General features: G+C 41.2%; 1 protein-coding gene and 1 long non-coding RNA gene across 2 annotated transcripts in view; one reads left to right on the plus strand and one right to left on the minus strand.

Moving 5' to 3' along the window:
* The window catches only part of LOC142097465 (uncharacterized), a 139,629-nt gene that overhangs the window by 7,731 nt on the left and 105,926 nt on the right, over positions 1–25,972 (plus strand). The window lies entirely within an intron of this gene.
* RAB26 (RAB26, member RAS oncogene family) overlaps positions 1–25,972 on the minus strand; it is a 158,125-nt gene that overhangs the window by 3,534 nt on the left and 128,619 nt on the right. Inside the window, exon 6 of the mRNA XM_075179319.1 lies at positions 1,082–1,147. Within this exon, the coding sequence (XP_075035420.1) occupies positions 1,082–1,147 (66 nt within the window). The remainder of the gene's footprint in view (positions 1–1,081; positions 1,148–25,972) is intronic.

The raw sequence follows: 25,972 nt of genomic DNA on the forward strand, positions 1-25,972 counted from the left end.
TATAATTGTTCCCTGGACCAGAATTTCCCTTTACAAGTCAGAATTATGCCTGGCCTCTTGTGAAGAGTGTGAGCATGTTTTATGCATCGTGAGCTTTCAAGTACATGATAAATGTTTAATGTGAGCAAAAGTCTTACAGCACAAGCTGGAGAAGACTATTAAGGGGGAGTACAGGGGGTAACTGAACCTGTTCTTCAATGTACTTTATAATGCAACCAACGATGAAAACGAGTCTTGTTAGTCCATTATCTAAGGCCGAAAACTTTGATAACAGGCAGTGTGCAAGCAATTACTTAACACATGTACAAATATAAGCGGGAAAAAAAATCAAAGTAAATGTATGAATGGAATAGTTTTTACTGAAAACCTGTATTGATGAGGAACTGACCACAGAATTATAATGTGTGTTTAGTGTAATTGAATATAACGCCACCCACACGTGTAAGCATGTGAGCCAATGTCATGAACCTTGATAAAAGCATTTGTAGGGGCCTTTCAGCTATCTGCTCGGCAGAGCAGATAGAAGCTGTCGCTCCAGTGTATCCGAGTTCCAAGAGGGAGACTCTGGAACACTGAGAGAGGGGGTGAGAAAGTACCGCCAGGGCAGAACTCTGGCACCCTGTGGTGTGAGCGTGTGTGTTACGGAACACAGAGAGGCTGTGTAGAATCTGGAATGTGAAAGTACCGCCAGGGCAGAACTCTGGCACCCTGTGGTGTGAGCGCGTGTGTTACGGAACACAGAGAGGCTGTGTAGAATCTGGAATGTGAAAGTACCGCCAGGGTAGAACTCTGGCACCCTGTGGTGTGAGCTTGTGTGTTACGGAACACAGAGAGGCTGTGTAGAATCTGGAATGTGAAAGTACCGCTAGGGCAGATCTCTGGCACCCTGTGGTGTGAATGTGTGTGTTATGGAACACTGAGAGAGTTCGCTCTGAGAGACACCCATGAGGTCTATTGTTACTCAGCTAAGTGTAGCTGAGGATAGGAGGTGAATAAGTTACTTCTTTACATTGCAGATACATTTTCCATATTACACTGTTTAATAAAATACAACCAATATATCTTGGTTTTTATTCCTCACCTTGTTCCCCAGCAGCATGATGACCACGTCTTTCTGAGCATATTCATGAATCTCTGTCAGCCAGGCCTAAAAATGAAAGTTTCCATCCAGTATAAATTTATTGTTGCTACATAAACCCAGGTGTTCATTCTCAGAACGTAATATGCAAACTAGGCGAATTATGCCATTAAAGTTCCTGATAGTTATTAGCAAAGGGACAAAGCTAAGCATGTGGCAGCAGTCATATTGCCTGAGAGCAGACCTCTATGGTGGTAGCTCGTTTCCTGTTTAAAAATAACATTTTCTGATAATACACAGTGATGACATTGTTATAACAAGTGAAAATGAATACCAGCTATTTCCTTGTATGCAAAACACTTCATTTGAGGTGAGCGTTTAATAAAACAAATTTTAAGTGGTCACAATCTATACACTATTTAAATATCTTAAGCGTAGGTGTCTTTAGTTAGGAAGGTATCTCACTATAAGCAGGGTTTGATTTTATCTATGTATGTATGTGTATATATATATATATATATATATATATATATATATATATATATATATATACACACACATCCATCCACATCCATCCATCTTATCTATCTATAGAAGCCAATGTCACAGCGCCCCGTGTGGCAACATGAGAGTACGGCAGGAGGAAGTCAGGGAATCTACTCCCATGAAAGTACAAATTAAATGAGGAAAACACAGTAACCCAAGGAGCTCAGCTGTCTACATACCATAACTAAAAATTGCTACCTGACAACATTATCCAAGATCTAAATAATGTAAAAATAGCTACATCTGAGTAAAGTTTATATTTTACATAATAACGTATTTTACATTACATTTATAAAGTATGACATATATTGTGAAGATATATTTCTGCTAGTTGAGTGGAAAGTGCTCTCATTGCTAAGAGTGGTACATTTGCTGCTAAAAGCAACACCTTTCCCCAGAGTCTCTCCATATACTAAGCCCTGTCCATGGTATTGAGACCAGCTTATTCATTTTCAAAGTGATCCATTCAGTCTGGTACAGCCTTCTGCAGTACACTACATGATAGGACAAGATCGTCTCTGAGCCAGATCTCGCCAGCAGCCGTGTCCAGGGCAGGGTGGATGGTGCATCAGTTAAGATAATGCACTTTGTGCATTATATTATTTTAAAAGAAAGTCAAACGCTCACCATTTAATGAAAGTGCAGGGGTTCCCAACTCCAAGACCACCATTGTTTTAAGCATACTTGCCAACTATTCCTCATTGGCTTCAGGGAGATCCCGGGGGAGGTGGGCGTGCAGAGGCGGGGCTTGACAAATCGCATCATTTTGACACCGCCCCCTAAACGACTGTCACAATTTTGGCCAATTACAGCAGGGTAAAATGACACAAAATTTGTGTCATTAAGTCCCGTCCCCCGCCACTTATCTATTGCGGGGCAAGAACTGAGAGGGGAGAGTAGGCAACTATGCGTTCAAGAAAAGTAGCTAATGAATCTCTAGAGACTGAAGTGTCTTTTAAATTTCTGTCTGCATTACTGAAGTCATGTTGTCTTACCTGTCAGTCTTTGATTAAATCTTGGTCTCCATGAAAATGGCCACTTCCATAGGCATCATTACATGGACATAGGACACAATTTCTGAACTGTGTCATAATGCCACTGATGGCGAAGCCAACCATGTCTCCCTGACATTCAGGGAGAGTTGGCAAGTATGGTAAGGATAGTTACCCCTACCAGCATCCCACTTGTACTATTCTCCAGTAATGCCTGGAGAATTATGATTCCAAGCTAGCCTGCATCCTGTGTGGTTGGTTGAACCCTGTTACGTTCAGCAGCCTGCAGAATTGGTAGTGGTGGAGACCTTTTCCAAAACAGTAGATCAGTCCTCCTTTAAAAGGTAAGCTTAATCTTGTTTGCCCGCAATTGTTATAGACTATAGGGTCTCTAAAACTATAATCACCATCGTCATCATAAATTATCAGAGTTTTAGGACCCCCTGAAATGTTGGGGATCAAGCTCCCCTAATGGTAGCTCCGGTCCTAGTGTCTTCACTATTTTCATGGAACTATGTGAAACTCCACTAGATGGCAGCAATGACCCAGTAATACGACAAAGAACGTTTTAATTCTGTAACCGAAGACAGTTGTTTTGACAGCATTTTTCTTCCAATTACTGCACTTGAGAGTGATTGATAGTCATTCAGGCTCAGGGACCAATGTACTGTCACTGAATAATATGCTTTTCAAGTGCTGAATAGGTCTCACAAAAAGACAGTACAGTTGATGAACTGCTGTCGTGTGGTCCATTAAGACAACCCTAATAGGAAATCTTCTATTGGATTATGCTCTTACTTTCTAATCCACAGATCTGTCATTTTACCAGAAAATCCAAGAATTTTCCAGTGTCCCAGAAACACACTTTTTCCCAGATACTTTTATTTTCTCTCCGCCAGGAGATAGGGGGCTCTGTGGCTGATTTTCCGCTATGTTAGCAGCCAACTGATGTTTACTAAATGTCAGTGATCTAAATCCAGTGCAGTAAATGATTCCTAGTTATTTGTAGCTGCTGTGTAATCAGCAGCAGGAGAAAAGGGAGAAGCAGCCAGGGATGAGTAACAAATTGTCATATGAGGTTGCACTCTATACTGGCCATCAGAAGATGGGGCTCTGCAATATATACTGGTCATTAACTGATGGGTCTAGGCATTGTAATGGTCATTATATGATAGCTCTAGGAATTGTACTGGTCATTAAATGATGGGGCTAGGCATTGTAATGGTCATTATATGATGGGGATAGGCATTGTATTGGTCATTATATGATGGGTCTAGGCATTGTACTGGTCATTATATGATGGGTCTAGGCATTGTATACTGGTCATTATATGATGGGGCTAGGCATTGTATTGGTCATTATATGATGGGGCTAAGCATTGTATACTGGTCACTATATGATGGGGCTAGGCATTGTACTGGTCATTATATGATGGGTCTAGGCATTGTATTGGTCATTATATGATGGGGCTAGGCATTGTACTGGTCATTATATGATGGGGCTAGGCATTGTATACTGGTCATTATATGGTGGGGCTAGGCATTGTACTGGTCATTATATGATGGGGCTAGGCATTGTATACTGGTCATTATATGATGGGGCTAAGCATTGTATACTGATCATCATATGATGAGTCTAGGCATTGTATGCTGGTCATTATATGATGGGGCTAAGCATTGTATACTGATCATCATATGATGAGTCTAAGCCAGTCGTTCCCAATCTGTGTGCCGCGGCTCCCTGGGGTGCCGCGGCCGGGCCCGGTGGTAAGCAAGGCACGGGACTAATTATTTTGCCTTAGGGGTGCCTTGAAAAAATTATGGCCACTCTAAGAGTGCCTTGAACTGAGAAAGTTTTGGATACACTGGTCTAGGCTGTATATTGGCCATTAAATGATGTAGGAACACCTGCACAGTAACCTGACAATTAGACATGACGTGTGGGACAGTCCCAAGAAGCGGTAACTTTATCACTTTATCTATTATGAAAATACCTAGCACCCACAATACACATGAATAACATGTATGGAGAATTCCTTAAAGACAAACATGACATCAGTACTTCCTTTAAAAAGCATTCCCCCCCCCCCCCCCCCCCCCAAAAAAAAGTAGATCTTTAGCTTGATTGGTTGCTTCAGCTTTAATCAACTAAAATGAGCCATTGACAGCAAATCCACTTTTCTGTAGGACTAATATATCCAAACTCACAATATTCTTGTCTATAACTGCTCTACAACTAGGGCCCGTGGCTGTCTTTGTGCTCCTACCACCTTCCCTGACAAACTCAATCAATTCTTTTATAGTATTTTGCCCACCAGCTGCCTCAGTGGTGTCACTAGTTCCTAATGGATTGATAGGCTATATTCTCATGAATATTGGTTTGGCTCACAAAATGGCTGCCTCATCGGCGTGTAGGCAGACAGAACACTGGAATCAATTATTTACAATAATAGCATACCCAACGCCCACAACAGTAATCAGAACAAATCATCATTATCAACATTTATATATATAGCGCCAGCAAATTCCGTAGTGTTTTAAATCGAGCGCAACGGTGTGTGTGAAAAAAGAGCCGTGTTTGAGCCTCGCTGGGGAGGGGGTGAATGTTGTCACGTTGTGGACTTTCCACGTCCCCAGGTGTCTGCTTTTCGCAATAAGAGACAATCCCTTCAAATTGGGACTGTCCCGCCTAATGACAAGTGAGGCTGCATAGGACGAATGCACTTAAAGGGCGACAGGGTTTGTAGTAAGCTGAACTCTTACCTGAAGGGGTTAACATAGGTTTTGGCCCGACCAATGTGTGCTCCAGTGGGAGGGACCTTGATTGGTAATGAAGGCTGTACTTCCTGTTCTGCCTCATTCCACAGCACGAGATCCCACCCACCCACTCCTAGTTGCGAGTATTTCTGGGTTAATGTTGCGGTAGGAAGGCACTGCGTTCAGCGGCTGATTAGTGGGTGCACAGGTAGTTGTCGTAGGTCACTGTCCCCCTTTGAGGCACCAGTAACTCCCTTTTTGGCCCTTCGGTGAGGAGGGTTCCTGTCCGGCTCGGTGAGGGGGGGCAGTGTGAGTTTTAAAGGGGCAGTCACTCTGACGCCAACTCAGCGCAAGTTATGATGGGATTTGTTCCCCGTGGTTGTGGACGTACGGCGGTGTGCGCCAGTCCACTTGTGATTTTGTGTTATCAGCTTGAGAGTTGTTTCGCAGGGCCCTTTCTCCGCCACCATTGGTTTAGTTAAAGTTAAAATTATAATAAAAGCTCAGGCAATTTTTTAATAACTTATACATGTCTCCGTGTGTTTATTTGTATGCAAATGTTTAGAATTCTAAGGTTGATGTAAAGTTTACGGGAACATACACAGTGAGCCCTTTAACTAGGACAGCTGGGAGGTATATCGTTGTTCAGTAAGTGAGGTGTCCTGGTTTGAGGTATACAGTGTTCTGCAGATATCCAGAGACGTCAGAGACTTGTCTGCAAGTTATTAGTACAGAACGTAAGAAAAGATAATACCAGTGAGAATGTGTTAGGGGGCAGTGTGCTGGGTAGAAGGCCATTGTGTCTCACAGCGTAACAAGTAATGCATGACAGCCTCAGCCACAGGTCAGCGTAATGTCTAGTGAGCGGTGCACAGATAACTTGTCACTTTCCTTTTATGCCACTGTCGCCTCCTCTCAGGAGCCCTCAGTCCGGGCCGCCCTGCAAGAGGTGACAGGAGCAGTTTTTATGTCTCACTTTGAGCTGTCAGAACGAACTTGGCTCAGGCTAAGTTACTGTAAATACAGAGGGGCACTTACAGCAATCACTGCTGCTCGGGAAATACAGAATACTGGACGTAAACAGCTCTTTGTTTCTGCTTCACTGATCAGAGGGCAGAGATACTGATTTTCAGGGTTGGTACAAAAAAAATGCTTAACAGAAATTCATGTTTTGAGATTATTTATAATAAGACCCGGTTCCATTTCATATCAGAAATCCACCCCTGTATTTACCACTATATAACCTATGGGTGAATGGGCCTCGTTCAATTACTTCCTTTTAAATTATTTTACTTTTCTCACCATTTTTCGCCAGTTTATCTCATATTTGCCTACTCTCCCGAATTTCGTGAAGTCCTCCCGAAATTCGGGAGAGCACTCCCGACTATGACTCCCGGAAAAGTAGGCAACCTCCCGGACACGTGTGTAGGTGGGGCTTAATGACGTGATCACGTCATTAAGCCCCACCCACGGCTATTCAATTTGGTGCATTCCGGGTTTTTAAATATTAGGGGGCGTGGCTATGGTATGGAGCGTGGCTATGGTTTATCTGTGTTAGCAAATACTTATCCAGACAATGGAGTTAGACTCTAGGAACAACTCGAATAACGCAGACTCCAACACAAAATCATCTGAGGAAAACTTCAAACACTGAAACCGCTAGAAACCCTACGTACTATAAAGCTATGGTACAGTGGCTGAACAGGGCTCCATAGCAAAATTTGGGTTAGGGCTCAGCAATGGCTGAACTAGTATTCTACTAGGAACTAATGACATTGGTGAGGCGTGAGACATTCTGTGCCCCATGCCTCAGCATAGCTGCCAACAGTTTATAATAATTTCCAAGGACACAATATTATACTGAGCTGGTATATGTATTCTTGTTACCGTCTGGTCAGACTGCTCTCCTGGGTGTCCTGCCTGGAATTCGGGAGTCTCCCAAACATGTTCAAAATTCTCGAATTTAGCTGAGTTTTTTAAATCAATAAAAAAAAGAAAGAAGAGAACTGAGGGCTAATTTTCAGTTTGTGGTCCAGCCGACAAAATGGCTGCCTACACTGTGTGTAGATGACAGGTTCACCTTAAAAAAAAGCTTTGTTACTGACGCAGATTTTTATCACACCCCTATCACAGGCAAACATGATGGTGTCATCACAGCCTCACTCCCCCATCACCCAATGCAGCAAATTGGGGCATTTCAATGCAGGGTGAGGGGCCACAGTGATACAATTGGGGGCAAGAGCCTGAAGTGAACGTTTCTAAATCCGTCCAGGGAAACAGAGAGAGCGGGAAGGAAAAAGCAATGACACATTTATAAGTGTCAGACAGACATGGTGTGCGTTGTCAGATTTTAGTATTATGAAACTTTTTAGAGCTGGCTGAGAAAAAATAGGACAGAGTTATGAACGTTTTTTATGTTCCCTGTTTAGCAGTGCGGAGCTGTGTATCAGAGCTATAGCAAGCTATGTTCCTGCTCTGTAATCTCAATATATTAAGATACAGAGAGCCAAAAAAAGGGAGAACACTGACATAATCACTCCAACGCCAAAGTGGTTTTATGAATCCTCAAAGAGTTATAGAGCGGAATCAAGTCTGCTGCAGAGATTAATACGTACAACATTATTCCTTTAATGTGAGGCTGTGAGGCGGTAAAGGAGACTGCAAGCAATTTGACATTTGCCCTGTAATTACAGTTATTTAGAGAGGAGAAAAGTAATTCCTGCAGTGTCTTAAAATAATAAATAAAAGTAAAAGCCCTCATTTTCTCTTAATAATAGCAGAGTGGTGAATGGAGGCTCAGATGTGGCTAGACTGTGGTGTCAAAACGCATCTCTATAAGAAATGAAGTTCACACATTAAACGTGTAGTTAGGAGGTCAGGTCATTGCTAGCCAAAATATTTAATATCCCAAAATACAAACATTACACTGGACAAGTTTCAGGAGCTTAATAGAAAATATTTAAGACATATTTCCTGACATTTTCACTGTCCAGAACAGTGTGTGCTAAAAAGGGGCGTGTTAAGCAGCATTTTCAAGTGCTAGGATACACTCGGCTCCCGTTACCCCTCTACTAAAACCAGCTTACACTCAGTTGTACATCAAATACAAATATAATGTCAATTATTTCCACTTCAATGAAGGTATGGGAACATATTTATTTCTATATCAGTTTTATTTTTATATACTTATTACATACACACAGTTCATTATCTTAAAAGCAAACCTCTTGGGTGAAAATAATCGACCTAATCTAATTGGAATGGGGATCAAATTAGATCGCTATATTTTATAGCACCCGCACAGGGTCAATTCTTTATCACTTTCATAAAAGACGATCGGATTGAGCGATTGGATTGTAACGTGTGCAGACAGCATTAGAGTCTGGGCTAGGGGTATTGCATATGTTGGGTCTAAAGATATAGTTAAGGTTAAAGCTTGGAATAGGTCTGGGAGCAGGATAATATTTGGGAATAGCAGTACTGTTTTGAGTTATGACTTTATGTCTGTCAACTTAGTATAAGGTTGAGGATTTTTTTGTATGTAGCATTGGTACAGGTCAAGCGAACCACATGAGCACTTGTTTAACATAGGAGACTAAGGACTGAGGACATAAAGACAGAGGTCCGTAAGATATACAACTATCCCGACTCCATTGTTATGAAGTATAATGCATACTTGCCCACTCTCCCAGAATGTCCGGAAGACTCCCGAATTCCGTGTAGGTCTCCCCGACTCCCAGAACAGCAGGAGATTCTCCTGCATTCCGCCCAATTCCTAGTGAAATGGGCAGGATGGGAGCCTTCATGACCCTATTCATTGTTAATCGCAAAATGATGCAGTTCGACGCGCTCCACCCAACTCACACTTCACCTCCTCTCTGGGATCTCTTGGTAAGTATGGTCTAGTGGTGTTCTCTTGATCTGGTGGCCTTATAATTCTGAATACAGTAAATCTATAAACATACAGACAGAAGGTCTTGTTTACTTAAAACTGTACTTAGGTGCAACATTTGAATGATTTACAGCAATTAGATTATATCTATGCAAAGCAAGTTAGACAGTGAAAGCCAGTTCCATCCCTTACAAACAGCGAGAGAGGCGCCAAAGTTGTGAACATCCTAAAAAAAAATACACATTATGATCCTTCATTAAAATGATGTGCTAATTACTGTGTGAAATGAGACTGCTATATCCTGCCACACGCAGGAATATAGAGAGGATGGTACGGGTGTCGTCTGCTCTCTAACCATTTCATTTACACATGAGACCGTGTAAATCCAACACGTTACAAGCACTCGCCAGACTGCTTTGCCTTTCTTATAACTTTAAAACACTTATTGTATCTCGCACTTGTATTCTAGAGTCACACTTATAAGTTGTGTTGATTAAAACATCTCTGATTATTGCAGTACAAATGATATTGATTATAGTCTGAATCATATGCCTCTCTCATTAAAACTCATTATTTAGGTGCTAATTATGTTTGATTCCACTCGTTTGGGCTGACATTACAAGATTGTGTACGCTCCCACGGTCATTTTATCGTTCCGAAACACATCGCGTTTGATATGTTTTTATAAACTTCCTAAAAATCACGATGAAACAATGTCGGGTAAATTTGGAAGTGTGTACACACTCATGACCATCTGTCCAACAATTCTGGTGATAGTTCCTATCGCCGCCCTTGTGGAGATGCATATTTAAATCTTTGATGATGTCTCCTACGTGCTGTGTTGTGTAAACGTACAGCGTAAGCACGTGTAAATATAGTGCTGTCTTCATAACAAATCAATAGTAAACATTTTTTACATGCTCTATTGGGGGAATTCAATTACCTGCGTCGTACAACGCAGGCCACGCCCTATCATCATCAACGGTGAACAAATCCCATCATTTTTTATAGCGCCACTAATTCCGTAGCGCTGTACAGAGAACTCACTCACATCAGGCCCTGCCCCAATGGGGCTTACAGTCTAAATTCCCTAACACACACACACACACACACACACATACACACACACACAGAAACACACAGAAACACACAGAAACACAGACTAGGGTCAATTTGTTAGCAGCGAATTAACCTACCAGTATGTTTTTGGAGTGTGGAGGAAACCGGAGCACCCGGAGGAAACCCACGCAAACACGGGGAGAACATACAAACTCCACACAGATAAGGCCATGGTCGGGAATTGAACTTATGACCCCAGTGCTGTGAAGCAGAAGTGCTAACCACTAAGCCACCGTGCTGCCTCTATTACCGTTACTAAACGCTGATTTCTCCTCACAGCTGTGAGCTGCAAGCAAAAATCTGCGTTGTAATGACCGTAATAACGGTAATAGTGCACAGCCTGCGTTGTTGAATTCCCCCCATATGTCATCTATTTGTTCCTGTATCCAAGTGTATACAACATGAATTGTAAACACATATACAAATACATATTCTCAATAAAGTCTCATTTATTTACTGATGCTATATATAAATTTCTTAAATGATGTTTTATCTACATTTTGCCTGTGCCACAGGTATACACACACACATACTAACAAAAGCACTGGGAAAGTTGTTAATGGCAGATGTATATGTCCCAGGTTCCATCTTCTGTATTTTAAAACCTCAGGAAGATTGCTTGTGTTTGGGAAAGAGCTTCCCAAAGATTGTTTTCGGCTGTAGGAAGAGCTGGTGGTCCCTGGGGTTATGAATGAAGAGAGAAGGGAGGGCTTCATTTCAACCTGCTAGCCAGTTGCTGACTAATCAGGAGTTGCACCAGTGAGGTTTAGATAAAAGGCTGTGAGGCAGCTTCCTCAGTCTCTCACTATCTGGGGAACAGGTCAGAGGACTGCTGAGAGACACTGCAATTTGGTACCAGTAAGTGCTGTTATTGAGTGTGTGTGGGACACTAGGTCCTTCCACTCTCAAGAGGGAATTCCTTACTGTATTAGTTAGAGCCTGGCAGACTAGAATTTAAATGTCAGTATCTTAGTGCAATCATATAACTCACATATAACTTTTATATTATTAAGATATGCAGTAAGAGTGATATATAGCACATTCTAAACATATAAAACCAATATTAATCTCATGATTTCATCTATTAACCTAATATGTTCACATAAACATTATTCTTGGTTCAGCAATCAGATATAATATGGAAATCTCTCAAATTACATTTACAAGTAAAAAAAACAATGACATGATACTGTTAATAAATGTTGTTATAATTTTCTATCCTTGCCAGAAGAAAAGTTATCCAAAACTTGACAATAGTATAGAAATTGTCATTGTTTTTTTTCTTTGCATGTGACAACTATTTTATTCTATACCACTCCATGTCACTTTAGAGATTTCCATATTATATCTGCTGGCTGTACTAAGATCAATATTTATGTGAACATATTAGGTTTCTAGATGAAATCATGAGATTTATATTGGTTTTATATGTTTAGAATTTATCATATATTACTCTTATTGTATATCTTATATGATTATATTAAAATACTGACATTTTTATTGGTGATTCGTGAGAGACTTTATTAATTGGTTGTTACTGTTACAGTCAGTGCCATTTATGTTAATTTTTATTTTTCTTTTGGCATGGCTATTGGTTTATTTGTGGAAGATTTCAGCCTCCTATACACAGCTGCTTAACTGTTGCACTATTTCATATTGTTTACCTATATATGTTTTTAGATAGTGTGTGTAAAAGGTTTTCTTCTTTTTTTGTCACACTATACGCTTTCAGTCTGAAGCTACTTTCTATTACAAGTGCAATACAGCCAAATCTATACGGCTTTATCTATCAAATCATCATCATTTATTTATATAGCGCCACTGATTCCGCAGCGCTGTACAGAGAACTCATTCACATCAGTTGGAGCTTACAGTCTAAATTACCGAGCATACACACACAGACAGACAGACAAAGACTAGGGTCAATTTTGATAGCAGCCAATTAACCTACAAGTATGTTTTTGGAGTGTGGGAGGAAACCAGAGCACCCGGAGGAAACCCACGCAAACACAGGGAGAACATACAAACTCACACAGATAAGGCCATGGTCAGGAATTGAACTCATGACCCCAGCGCTGTAAGTCAGAAGTACTAACCACTGAGCCACCGTGCTGCCCTACACATCCTATATCCACAGTTTTCATTTTCGAATGTTACAAGTCATGTGTGGTCATCCTAATACCTCCACTATCCCCAGTTGTCATCCTAATACCTCCACTATCCCCAGTTGTCATCCTAATACCTCCACTATCCTCAACATTCCTCTTACTCCTTCAGTATTCCAGATGTCACTCCAATATCTGCATCCAAGTTGTCATTCTTATACCTCCACTATCCCCAGTTGTCATTCTAATACCTCCACTATCCCCAGTTGTCATTCTAATACCTCCACTATCCCCAGTTGTCATTCTAATACCTCCACTATCCCCAGTTGTCATTATAACACAACCTTTATTCCCAGTTGTCATTCTAATACCTCCACTATCTCCAGTAGTCATTCCAATACATCCTATATCCACAGTTTTCATTCTAACACCTCCACTATCTCCAGTAGTCATTCCAATACATCCTATATCCACAGTTTTCATTCTAACACCTCCACTATCCCCAGTTGTCATTATAACACAACCTTTATCCTCAGTTGTCATTCTAATACCTCCACTATCCCCAGTTGTCTATATGACACAAATTTTATCCCCAGTTGTCATTGTAATACCTCCACTATCACCAGTTGTCATTCTAACACCTCCACTATCCCCAGTTGTCATTATAACACAACCTTTATCCCCAGTTGTCATTCTAATACTTCCACTGTCTCCAGTTGTCATTCTAATACCTCCACTATCCCCAGTTGTCATTATAACACATCCTATATCCACAGTTTTAATCCTAACACCTCCACTATCTCCATTGTAATCCCAACAGCTTCCCTTATTCCCCTTATTCCCCTTAAAATCTCAACATCTCTACTATCTCCAGTTGCCATTATAACACATCCATCCCAACATATGAATCTCCCTCGTATTACTCTGACATTTCTGCTTGTTTAATACACAGACACCAGTTTCTCCACCTCAGACACAGTGAAAGCACGTGACAGGACCTGGTATGAATGATTAATTACACCCAGCCGGTGCGCTTTATTGATCTTGACGAAATGTAAATGTCACTTCTCTCCGCGGATCAGGGGCCAAATGGTGGTTTAACCCCGCACTGCCTGCGTGACATTCTGTATTTGTCATTCACAAATGTCAGTACAACGTGATCTGTACGGCCCAACCACTATAGCTGACAAACAGTCATTACTGGGCACGCTCTATTCCTGCAGGAAGAGACAGCGGAGAACACATTTCTGTCTGTCACTACGCATAAAAGGTCATATATAAAAGTGTAAAGCATGCGGGCAGGCAGAGCTCTTCTATTTGCACCAATGTGCCTACTTGCTTTGAGTGGTGCATCCATAGGTGCCCGCATACATTTCGTTTTTTTAAAACTGCCCAGGAAAATGAATCTGTGCCTACTGTTGTGGAATTCAGAATTCAGCTGGAGGTCTACAACTGCCATATTATAACTCTTTACCCTTGTTAATAACAATCAGTCACATCAGCTTCATTAACGGCACTCGGAAGAGATGCCACCTCTCTCCATTAATTTTTGCACTAAGCATTGAACCCCTGGCGGCCAAAATCAGGTCAGATCTGGACATGAAGGATGTACAATTAAAGAAAAATGATGTACTACTTTCTGATGACGTATTCCTCTCCCTTACCAACAAATCACTTGTCTTCCTTCTGAAATTATTTGGGAACTTAATATCTAGAGTTCCTTCTGTGGCTACAAAATAAAAAGCTCCTGAACTACGTAAAAAAAAATATGCTGGGGATTGACTCTGGCAAAATCTGCAACCTGAGAATTATGTTTGCCCATTTGTTCAATTCTATCGCACTGATTATAGGAAATACCCTCATTAATACATTGTCCCCAGATTCCTCTTAGGGTTAGTCATTGTAAAAGCATAGCGAAACGCGCGTCAGCGGTTTGCTGGATGCAAGCTAAACTCAGCCTAATACAATAGAACTAGACATGGCTTCTCCAATCCAATTAGTATGGAGCAATTATAGGTAGATAGCAATTCACCTACTACCTATGCATACCAGATAAGCCAAAATAGGAGAACTAACGGCACTCAATATCGTATTGGAGCTAGATAATGGGCTTTATCCCATTACAATCGCGAGCGGAAGGCAGGGCTAAATGCGGGCCAGCCAATCAGAGTAGTCCCAGCCGGAGATCAAAACGAGAGGGGCCAATTGTGAGCGGAAGGTGGGGCTAAACAAGGGCCAGCCAATCAGAGTAAAGGAGGGCGTGATTATGCAAAATCCCCCCCCCCTCAAACATAAAGTCTAGGTCCGCCCCGGCTAGTTAAGGAACCAAGTTACATACTATTCTTTATTGCTGAGAATATTTCCAAGAATAATTTAGGGAAGGATAATTCCATTTGAATCATTTTCCTACAATGCATTATGATATCTAGCTCCATCTAACACATGTCTAAATATGGCCATATAGGAGTTTATCAGCAGTGGATCCAGTGATTTTATTATACACCAGTTCACATGTTTAGTCATGAGCACTTATATATTTTGCTATTTTAATCAATAGTTTAAAAGAAATAATAAAAGTTACATTTTAATTAATATTGATGTTCAATCAATTATTTTGATCTCAATATATTTAGGGAATCTTAGTGCACCTATCCAATAAATTTCTAGCCTTCCTCCTTTCGATGCTCGATATTGAAAATGACAGATTGTAGCACCCTTACCATACAATTCACCCTCTCAGTTTGAGACCAGGTTACTATGGACATCCACCTGTCTGGATCTCCATCTACTCTCAGACCATTATGTTCTTCCAAGTAACTCTGAAAATCCATATATTTGGCGATTTCAAGCCAACTTGATTTGCAGAAGTGCAGAAAAGGTTGAAAATTCCTCACTTTTTACACTTCCAGTGGGTGCAAATAACTTATTCTCACTTGAAACTGACAAAGCTGAGACGTCTATTGAAATCTGACTATGTCTGCACTTACTCTGCAACTAGGAAAGGAGCGATCTCACTTTTATATAACAATGTCTTATTCCTGAACCCTCAAAGTTTAGAATCACACAAAGCCGCATAGCAGAAGGACTCGGGGATAGCTTTGGATAGTGGAGATTAGGGAGCCATAAGAAAAAGGACAGCTAAATCATCCATAAACATAGCCATCGGAGAAAATTCTGACAAGCTTTACACCTGGTGGTACTTGGTTCCATACAGAATTCATGGAATGGATGTCCATAACTCTGTTGGGGGACTCTGGAGCCTTTTCGACGCCCTACACAATTGGTGGTGGTGCCCAAAATTCTCCCCTTTTTTTGGAGAAAATATTTCTAGCCTTAATCGAACAGGTCATTAACACCGCATATGTACTGACCCTCTATACTTCTAGCGAACAAACCTTTTAAGTCACTTAGTCGGTCTTTAGATCAACTCATTATGCATATTTGTAACACCACTAGGTTCCAAATCACCAACAACTGCAACTATAAACAAGCCCCTTTTGTCAGAAATGAGTCCTGAAGGACCATCGATTATTTTTTTCATAGACGGCAACAGTGAGAAATCTGAAGAAAGCCGTGTACCAGAACGCAACTTATGTTTAATCAAAGCATTGAAGCGTTTACAAAATTACCTTATGCTCTTACATTTCCTCCGAGGGGTTGAAGGAAAAAGCCTGTGCTATGTACCAACAAGACATAACACGGATCATTTCACGTCCTCCCTTGCCCTGGCATTGTTGTTGTGTCTGTGTATAAATCCATGCACAGATCCCCACCACCAGCCGTGGGACACAATCAGCTCTTGACTTATACACATGCAGCATCCTTTCACTGGAAATAATTACTGCTACGAGAATCTTTCTAATAGCAATGCATCCTCAGGTTTACTCAGGGGGTCAAATGCGACTCTTCCAGAACCAAAAGCGTGATCAGTGAAAGCAGACTGTATCTCTAGCAGCTTGCATCCCTGAGGACGCGGTGTAATAGATAGCACACATTCATATGCAGACAAACACACACAGCCTGGCAGAGACATGCAGATTTATTATAATATACTAATGCCAGCTTATCAGGGTGTACATGTAAAGAAGCGTAATCATCACTGACATCAAAATGGCATGGACAGAGATTAAAGTGAAATTAATGATATCATCTTGTATAGAAAAGTATCGATGTGACCTTAAAAAAAACATTCACGTATTGAAGGATTCTGTACATTTATAGAATTTACAGAGGTTTGGCAATAAATTTTCGGGAGACATGGAGACAGCAGAAGCCACTTTGCATTTTAAACCGAAACACCAGTTAGGAATAGGTCCTTACAAGGCAATGAAATGCGTTGAGCTGTAATTCTTAGAATCTGTTCATATTCTGTGGGCTGTGTAAGTTGATACGACTGGAAGGGATGGGCAAAATATTCAAAACTGTCCGCTACCAGTCCAAATCATCAAGATATAATCAATATAGAGGTAGTATTATTGGTTTAAGCCATAAAGAGATTTGCATATTGTGGTGCAAATTGACACCCCATACCGTTAAGTGTTAATTTGAATTCCTAAAGAGGGTCTGACGGTAGGCTATTCTGATCCAGAGACTCTTTACTTGATGCAATCCAATCCCTGTGCGGAATGTTGTTGTATAACGATTCCACGGTCATTGTTACCAGGATGGTACCATCCAGTATTATCCCAACATTACCAGCTTCTTTTCTACGTCAGCAGTGTCCTGTAAGTAAAGGACTCTGGTTTTGTTACTAGCGGAGTTAGGATATTTTCAACCAAGCCATAAATTGCAAATACCAGAGACAATAGGTCGTCCTGGGTTTCTTTCCTTGTGTTTCTTGTGAAGAACTCGATTCTTTAGGAGCAGTGGATTAGATGGAAGAGATTTCTATTAAAGTTATCACCTTTAATTCACTTTTGTGGGTTTTTTTTTCATTTAAAAATCACTTTCCCCTCACACCTGTCTTACGGCTAACACGGTACCACCCTGAGCAAGGAACACAATGAGAGGGCTCCGCTGCAGGTAAATGATGGTTATATTTATATATGTGGCTAAAGAGGTATATGTTATTTAGGCAGTAGAGAAACTGTGCCTATAGGGAACATCAGGTGTAATCTGTACAGCTAAACCTCCAGCTTACTTAGTGTGGAGCTATGACCATCATCCTACTAGATCCTCTGTTCCCTCTCAGAGACTCCAGTACAACACACTCATTATTACTGCAGTACTCCCAATGTCCACCTTCAACTGGTGTTCCCATGGGGACTGTTAATGACATCTGGCAGCAAGAGGAGGGCACTATCAGATGGCGACCTGAAACCACCCTAGCTATTTAACTACCAAGGAAGGGGGTGGGCGTTGCATGCAGTCATATTCCTCGCATCCAGACTCTCTCCCAGTCCTGTCGACTCCACTTTAAAAACATTGCCAGAATACACCCTTTTCTTACTCAACATGTTACCAAAACTCTTATCCATTCTCTCATCATCTCCCGTCTTGGCTATTGCAACCTCCTGCTATCTGGCATTCCTGACACCCATATATCCACACTTCAATCCATCCTAAATGCTGCAGCAAGACTGATCTTCCTCTCTCACCGCTCCACATATGCTGCACCACTCTGAAAATCCCTACACTGGCTCCCTGTCTCCTCCAGAGCCAAATTCAAATTACTCACCCCTACCTACAAAGCCTTCAACACCACCATCCCTGCATACATCACCCCTGCATACATCTCAAATCTCATATCAAAATACTCTCCGTCCCGCCCTCTTAGATCTACCTCTGACCTGCGCCTTGTCTCATCTCTGGTAACCACCTCTCACTCCCCCCTACAAGACTTCTCCAGTGCTGCTCCCCACTTATGGAACTTCCTACCACGCCCAATCAAACTTTCTCACAGCCTTCAAATCTTTAGATGCTCTTTGAAAACACATCTCTTTGTTAGAGGTGACCTTATCCCCAATAACACTATACACACTAATGCACCCTCACAGCTGTCCCAATCTCCACTCTAAGCCACACTAGCTCCTTTTGTTTCAGCTGTGCCCTCTTCCACTTAGAATGAAAGCTTTCTAATGAGCAGGGTCCTTCATACCCTTTGTTTTCATGTCTGCATTTGTTTTGCCTGCCTTGTATGTCCCTCTTTTATGTATGCAATGCTTTCCCTACTGTGGAGCACTGTGGCGCATTACAAATCTACGATAATAATAATAATATTAACACATACTGCCACTGCCATATTAACACATTCCTAAGGACCCTCTGACTGCGAAAATAATCCACAGTTGCTAGAGATTTACTCTCTTTTGGTGACTCCCCAAAAATGCTCCCCCTTCTACAGGATGGTGAACAGCATGGATTGGTGTCTTGGTGCATCTTGCACTAAGCTATTTTATTGCCTCTCCATATGTGCAGCCTTATTGTAGGCCTTACACTCTCTATACTAATATAGCAAGAAGCGAAACCTGCTTTTGAAATAGGTATTTCTGTCCTTTGATACATTTACACAGTGTGAGGACAGCAAAGTCTTGTTCAGTGTTGGGTAGATTGTTTTATTTCTGAGTGCTAAATTGATTAATTAAGTGATCTTTACAGATCACTTAATTAATTAGGTGAAAGCCTTATTTGTTCATTGATTGCTCTGGTGGATGATTAAACCCAGAAACAAAGTATTTAGTTAACTCTCTGTGTAACAAAATAAGATAATATCATAACTCTTGTTAAGAAAATAGACCTAAAACAGAATAATGTCCACCTATATGTACTTTGTATTAAAAGGTTTCAATTAATTTTTAAATAAATACACCTGTCTGTGAAAGGTCCAAACAAGAGCTTCATCATGAAGCCCAACGAACAATTCAAAGAAAAAATGATGAAAGGCACTGCAAAGTCCATTGTAAAGATGAGAATACGGCACATCTTTGAATTTATCTAGAACAGGCAAGTATTAAAACAAGGGACAGAAATCCCAATGTGCTGTGCTTTTTACAAAATACTTTGTGTTGATGACTGGTAAAAATTCCAGAATGAACCCATTTTAATTTCATGATGTAATAAAATGAAATGTAAAAAAATTGTGAAAGGAGGTGAAAACTTTTTATAACTACCGTAGGTGATGGGTAATATTGAATTTGATATTTTTCTTCCACATGATAAATAAAACATAGACCCTGTTTCTTATGTTAGAATTAAACCTTGGTTCTCATGGAAGTGGATGTGTTCTACTTTAAATATTCTTCCGAGTGCCAGAAGTAGTGGCCTAGTTAGCAAAGTTTAATCATGTACTGCGCATGACAAATTTTTCTTGTATAGTAAAATAACCCCAACTTTTATTACAATCATATTATTATTATCTTAAACAGCATGTGGTCTCTTTGCCAGATTGCTCTTTGATGAATTCATCTGTACTTTAATAAAGGAACCTCTGATCATTCAACATTCTAAATGTCTCAAGTGGCTCATTTCCACGACAACATCAATTTTAGTTCAGTAAACAATAAGTGGGAAAAACAGAAGCAGACCCTTGAGTGGCGGAATAAATGTTTTTTTTTTATTTTAGTAGAGATTGAACTCTTGACCCTTCCAAATATAATAGAAAGACTCATTTTGGTTTGATTAAATGTTTATAATCAATGTCGAAAATCCATATCATGCAGTATAAGGGTTAATCATGCGGCTGCTAGCAATTAAGAGTCTTACAGCTCCGTTGTACCATATTACAAGCTCCTATTATCAAATGACTTCTTTGCTTTTGTCTAGCGGAGATTATCCCACTACTAGGAACACAAAGCAAAGAAAAGGAAAAAACTAAAACACAAATATAAATATAAAAATAAAATAGGTATTATTATCCTCCACCCCCTCTGCCGCTTGGAGGTTGATGTGTAGACCATTGTGGCGGAGGATATATATGTCGTACACTGAAATGCCACAGCGGTTATTAGGAATGAATTGCTATTGAATGCAATCTGTGCCTGTAATCAAGAGCATTTATATTCTGATAATACAATCATGAAATGAGAGCCTCGGAATCTGAGACGTGCGGATAACACCTCCTGATCATCCATTCTCTTCTCACACTACACCACAAACAAAATACTATTGTCTGGCTGTAATCATGTATAACCGCGGCTCATTTTGTTTCCAGCATCCAAACCATTTACAAAAGAACAAAATAAGCCAAAGAATAATAAAATAAACTAATGGATTGCCTCTCTGTATCTCACCAAACACCTGCAGGCTTTCTGTGTACCTAGTTAGACACTGTATATAAATTGACAGCAAGGAGAAGCCACCCATTCTGCACAGTCGGATTAGCACATTATCAATACCAATGATAGGCTGTTTTTCCATTATACTATTTGCATATAGATCAGTTGTGTTTCTCCTGGGACAAGACAACAACCCCCTTCCACTTCAGCATTGTCAAAAACCATTCTACGTGATTACACATTACACATGATCCCTCTTTCATTGTTTCTGGTACATTTGACAGAGGAAGAGATAGATACCCAATAGGCTCAGAATTATTGTCTGTGTGGGACATTTAAAGGAGCATAACTGTTCCCATGATAAGCTAACGTGCAGCCATCCTTTACGTTATTTTATGTTCTAGTTATTTATTAAAAAGATTAAAAGCATATCTGTCTCTCTCCTGCTTCTGTGGATGCATAAGAGATGATTAATCACGAAACTTTCAACATTAACTAGGTCACCGTGAACGTCCAAAGCAAGTCAACTGGAGCGCCTGACAAACAGAACCATTACCACGTGTCCTTTTACATCCCAACTATCCCGACGACTGTCCCGACTGCAGAGATTGTTGGGAAGTGTGTCCTGCTCACCACCACGAGTCAGTGTTTTAGGGGAGGGGAAGCGAGTTGCGGCAGGAGGTGAGGAATTCCCCTATGTCAATGGTTCCCAAACTGTGCGCTGCTGCTATCTGGGGTGCCGCGGCGATCTCACAGGGGTGGCGCGGCCAGGGCCGTTGGTAAGCAAGGCGGCGGACTACTTGGAAATTATTTTGGCCTAGGGATGCCTTGAAAAAATTATGAAGACCATAATGGTGCCTTGAATTGAGAAAGTTTGGAATCCACTGCCCTATGTAATATGGTCACACCCTCCCTTTTCACACACTTTGCCAATCTACACATTTACAATGTTGAGAGGTATGGAGTGTGTATACACTGATTGCAATAATGTTTTATTCATCATAACCAGTATTTTTCTTCACATAAGTGATTCAGCCAATGCATGATTCCGTACCTCTTTTTTTGGTAATTAAACAAAACCCTACATTTTGCAATCATATAGAGATGTGATTCCAGTGAAAAGTCTTACCGCTGACACCGTGGAGGCAGCCATTTTGTGAGCTGAACCAAGCTTATTAGTTCACTAGGACCCTAGTGCCTCGTGCTTCACTGGTGTCAATTCTGAATACTGAATTCATAGGCTGCACTCATCTGAATTTGAAAGTCAAGCGAGGGTTTGTCCTTTTGATCCACTGGAGGTCTCTTTCCTCACTGGCTCGCCTTAGAACACTGGTGGTACGGTCTGACAGGACTACTGACCCAACCAAACTCCCCACCTACCACTGTCCTCGAAAAGGATAAAAGAAAATGGCTGCCTGCATTGCTAAAGCCACAAACGGTCCACTCCAAGGGCAACGAAGGGGGATATAGACAAAACATAAATACTTGTCGATTGTTCCCCACGGGGAGACATCTTATCTTTGTCTAATGGGAAATCTGTCCACGTGTTTTGAGCTGTTAACTAAGTTTCGTGTGCTCTTTCAGTCACGGACAATACATATTCCTGTCCCATCCTACAACACGACTGCTCTGATAGTTTAATCCTTTGATGACCATTTTGTCCCCGCTCTCTTGGAGATAATTGTCCCACAATAATAAGGAGGAGCGCAGCCATACGTGTATTCATTGAGAAATATCCATCACACTCCACAGGAAGCTCAGAGCCCCTTGCCAGTATAAGTCAGAAAGGGTTAAGCACCCAAAATCTCCTGCCCAGAGGTGAGCTTAAATAAAACTTCAAGTGGTTTGAGATTCCCCTGGACATATACCGAATTCCAGAAACCAAAGGAACCAAAGACTGGGACATAAGTGTCAGGTCAATTCTTGACACAGTGTGTTGTACATCCAATTATACTTGTAAGGTATCTGCACCAACAGGGAGCATATTAAAGATTGGTTGGCCAATTTCTTTTGCATCTGCCCTGTAGCAGATGCAAAAGTTACTTCTCCTAACAGGCATATAAAGTGATTCTGAGCTGCGTTTGTGTGAATGCGCCTGATCTGTTCCCGGCCTGCATTAGAACACCTCTTATCTGGTTAAGAATTATGCAATTTATCTCTTTCCCCAAGTCTATCTATCTGAGAACAGTTTTTTTCCATTTCTATAGTGTCCACCTGCTGTCTCATGCAACAGAAAAACCGACTTAGGGATATATTTACTGAACTACGGGTTTCAAAAAGTGGAGATGTTGCCTATAACAACCAATCAGATTCTAGTTTTTATTCATTTAGTGTATTCTACAAAATGACAGCTGGAATCTGATTGGTTGCTATAGGCAACATCTCCACTTTTTGAAACCCGCAGTTTAGTAAATATACCCCTAAATGTAAAAGGATATAACGAACACATCACTACAGCCCATTTTTTAAGTACACCTAGCAAACACTATACTACAAGAAAACAGTGTAGCATTTCCTATAGAACTATAAAAAAAAATCAGAACAGGAATATTTTTTGACAGCAATAGCAAAAAGCACACTTAAGAAATGCTTATTTTACAATACTATATAATATCCTGCTCTACGTGTGGCACTGACACGCTGATTATGTGGAAGTGCTATTTACCCTTCAATGCTTACCAGGAATTGGAACAAAGTGGAACCTGTTAGCAAATGCACAACGTACAACAGACTGCTTCGGTAAACTTGAAGGAATTAGTATATTAATATTTGAAAGCCTCCCAGATGTAAAATGATGCATTTATAAAAGACTTTAACATTCTGTGGATCCTGGAAGGAAAATTTAGTCTACTCTCACATACTTATATCCCTGATCACCAAATACAGATGGAGTAGTGTTTATTGTTGTGAACACAGCACCATGGATACAAGTTCTGCCATATAGCCTGCAATACTGGGGGGAAAGAAGTGTAATATCCAGTTATTGGGTATGTTGGAAAATGCAGTGTAAAGATGATTATGGTCGGCCCGGGTGTGCGGCAATCTTCAAATCGTACTAACAGGCACCAGTAAAGCCAGAAGTGTTACGGCCACTTGGGACACAGGTCTCAACTAATTTGGACAATATGTGTTGCCAAATTATACAGTGATTCTCTCCCTGGGGCAGTGTGGGAGGATCAGGGATTGAGTGGCCAATAGAAAACTGCATTGCCACCAGCACATTTACAGGAGGACCAATAAGAGGCAGCAATCTCGGTGATGGCAATTTCTGATTGGTCCTTCTGCTCACACCCCCTCTCCGCAGCATCAAACAGCCACAGTTTTCCGCCAATACTTAGAGACAAACCGGGAACCCAGGAAAAAAAAGACTGCATCAAGCAGCCCCCGGGGACTACGGGGGGAGGGGTTATATAAGAAAATTTCGGTGGCGGTCATATTTCCGGCACTGGAAATGTCAGCACTTAACTTGCCGACATGAACATGTTGGCAGGCCAAATGCCGACAGTTCCATTGTGCTGTGCGCCAATCGCACTAACGACACCGTGAACCTGTCAGCACAATGGAACTGTCGGCATTTAGCCTGCCGACGGTTAAGTGCCGACATTTCCAGTGCCAGAGTTACGTACACCAACCGAAATATTTAACAATAGGCGGTAATGCAACTTTAAGGGTTAAATTTAATTATGGACAGCTTGGGAAATACGTTGCAGAAAACACTATTCAGTGCAATAACCTCTACTCCATCTGCCAGAACATCACAGGATTTCTTTTTTGACAACATCTGGACAGCTGGTTAAATTTCTTACAGCAGTAAAACGCTAAACAAGTCATTTTTATTCATATATTAAACTTGAATGCAAGGGTTTCTAATCGTGATAAACATTTGAAAAAAAATATATTAATCCAATGAAGGGCTGATTGTATGCTCATATTAGCCTAGGGCTCCCTGTGCATTTTGTCCATCCAAAACTTTAACTCAAAATACTTTACTTTAATTTAGACATTATTAGAGGCAGATTCAAATCCCTGCGTCGCTCTACAGAACAACGCAGCCCGCGCATTATTACAGATACTATGGTAATTTCAACGTGGATTTTTGCTCAGGGCTCAGGGAGCTGCAAGCAAAATTCAGCAGAAACATTACCGTAGTAACGGTAATAATACACAGCAAATACCGTAGTAAGAATCTGCCCCTTAGAGTCCTATATAATCCCCATTATACATCACTTCTGCAAATTTTAAAATACATTGTTATTTTATTTATTTTGCAATTCAAAGTATGTAATTTACATATTTACCAACGGAGCTTTTACTAAAAAAGGCAAATGATCCCAATTGCTTCAAATTTTCCAGGCTATATAACCCATAAAGCTATCCCTGGTTAGGCCCCAGCCCCCGGTGGGGACATTAGTATACAAGGTGCAGGCCTCGCGAGATGGGGAGTGCCTAGCTGCATGGTGCGAAAGCAGCAGGCTTGGCTCTAGCGGGTTCATGTGGGTTGTTTCCCTGTGAAAGTGGCGAGCGTGTGCGCTGGGAACCGGGAATTTAGGTGTCTGTGGACCCGGGTCCCCGGCAGAGTAAGAGGGGTGCACATTACGGACACCAGGAACGGGTGTTAAGAGCCCCAATTTAGCAGAAGGCATCAGAGGGGTACAGCTTGAGGTTCCCCGCAGTGTTTTGGAGCGGTGGTGTGGAAGTTTCGGGGTGCTTGAAAGACAACGGAAGGGGCTCATCAGTGTAAGGTCTACAGTGGGGAACCAGGAAGGGGGATCCCCACCTGCAGAGGTACCACAGAAGTAACATCTTTCACAGCAGATACAGTGTTGGCACGACAGGGGAAAAAATGCAGTGAGAGTCTGAAAGGCCCTTTCTAGAGGTAGCCCAGGGAGTAGCCCCCTTGTAAAGACCCCCATACAGTGAGGGGCCCTAATGCCCAATTTTATTTGTAATTACACCAACACACACTAGTGTCCCCTCCACATCATGACTGTATTAAACACCCACGCATTCCGGGGGAGGGGGAGTAGTCCTCTGGAATTGGTTGCCTGTACTTACCAGCAACCCGGGGCATCAAGCACTGCATGTAGTTGCACCAAAGGCCACCAGGGGCACCCTTCACAACTGTGCAACACAGATCACTTCCAAAACCATTTATATCAACAAACAGTTTTATACACCAAATAAATGGTTAGAACTGACATTCTGAATACATGTTTCTAAACAACATTTCTATAAAGAACAGTACTTACAAACTAAATACAGCCTCCACTC

Source organism: Mixophyes fleayi, chromosome 7, assembly GCF_038048845.1.
Source record: "Mixophyes fleayi isolate aMixFle1 chromosome 7, aMixFle1.hap1, whole genome shotgun sequence".
NCBI classification, from domain to species: domain Eukaryota; kingdom Metazoa; phylum Chordata; class Amphibia; order Anura; family Limnodynastidae; genus Mixophyes; species Mixophyes fleayi.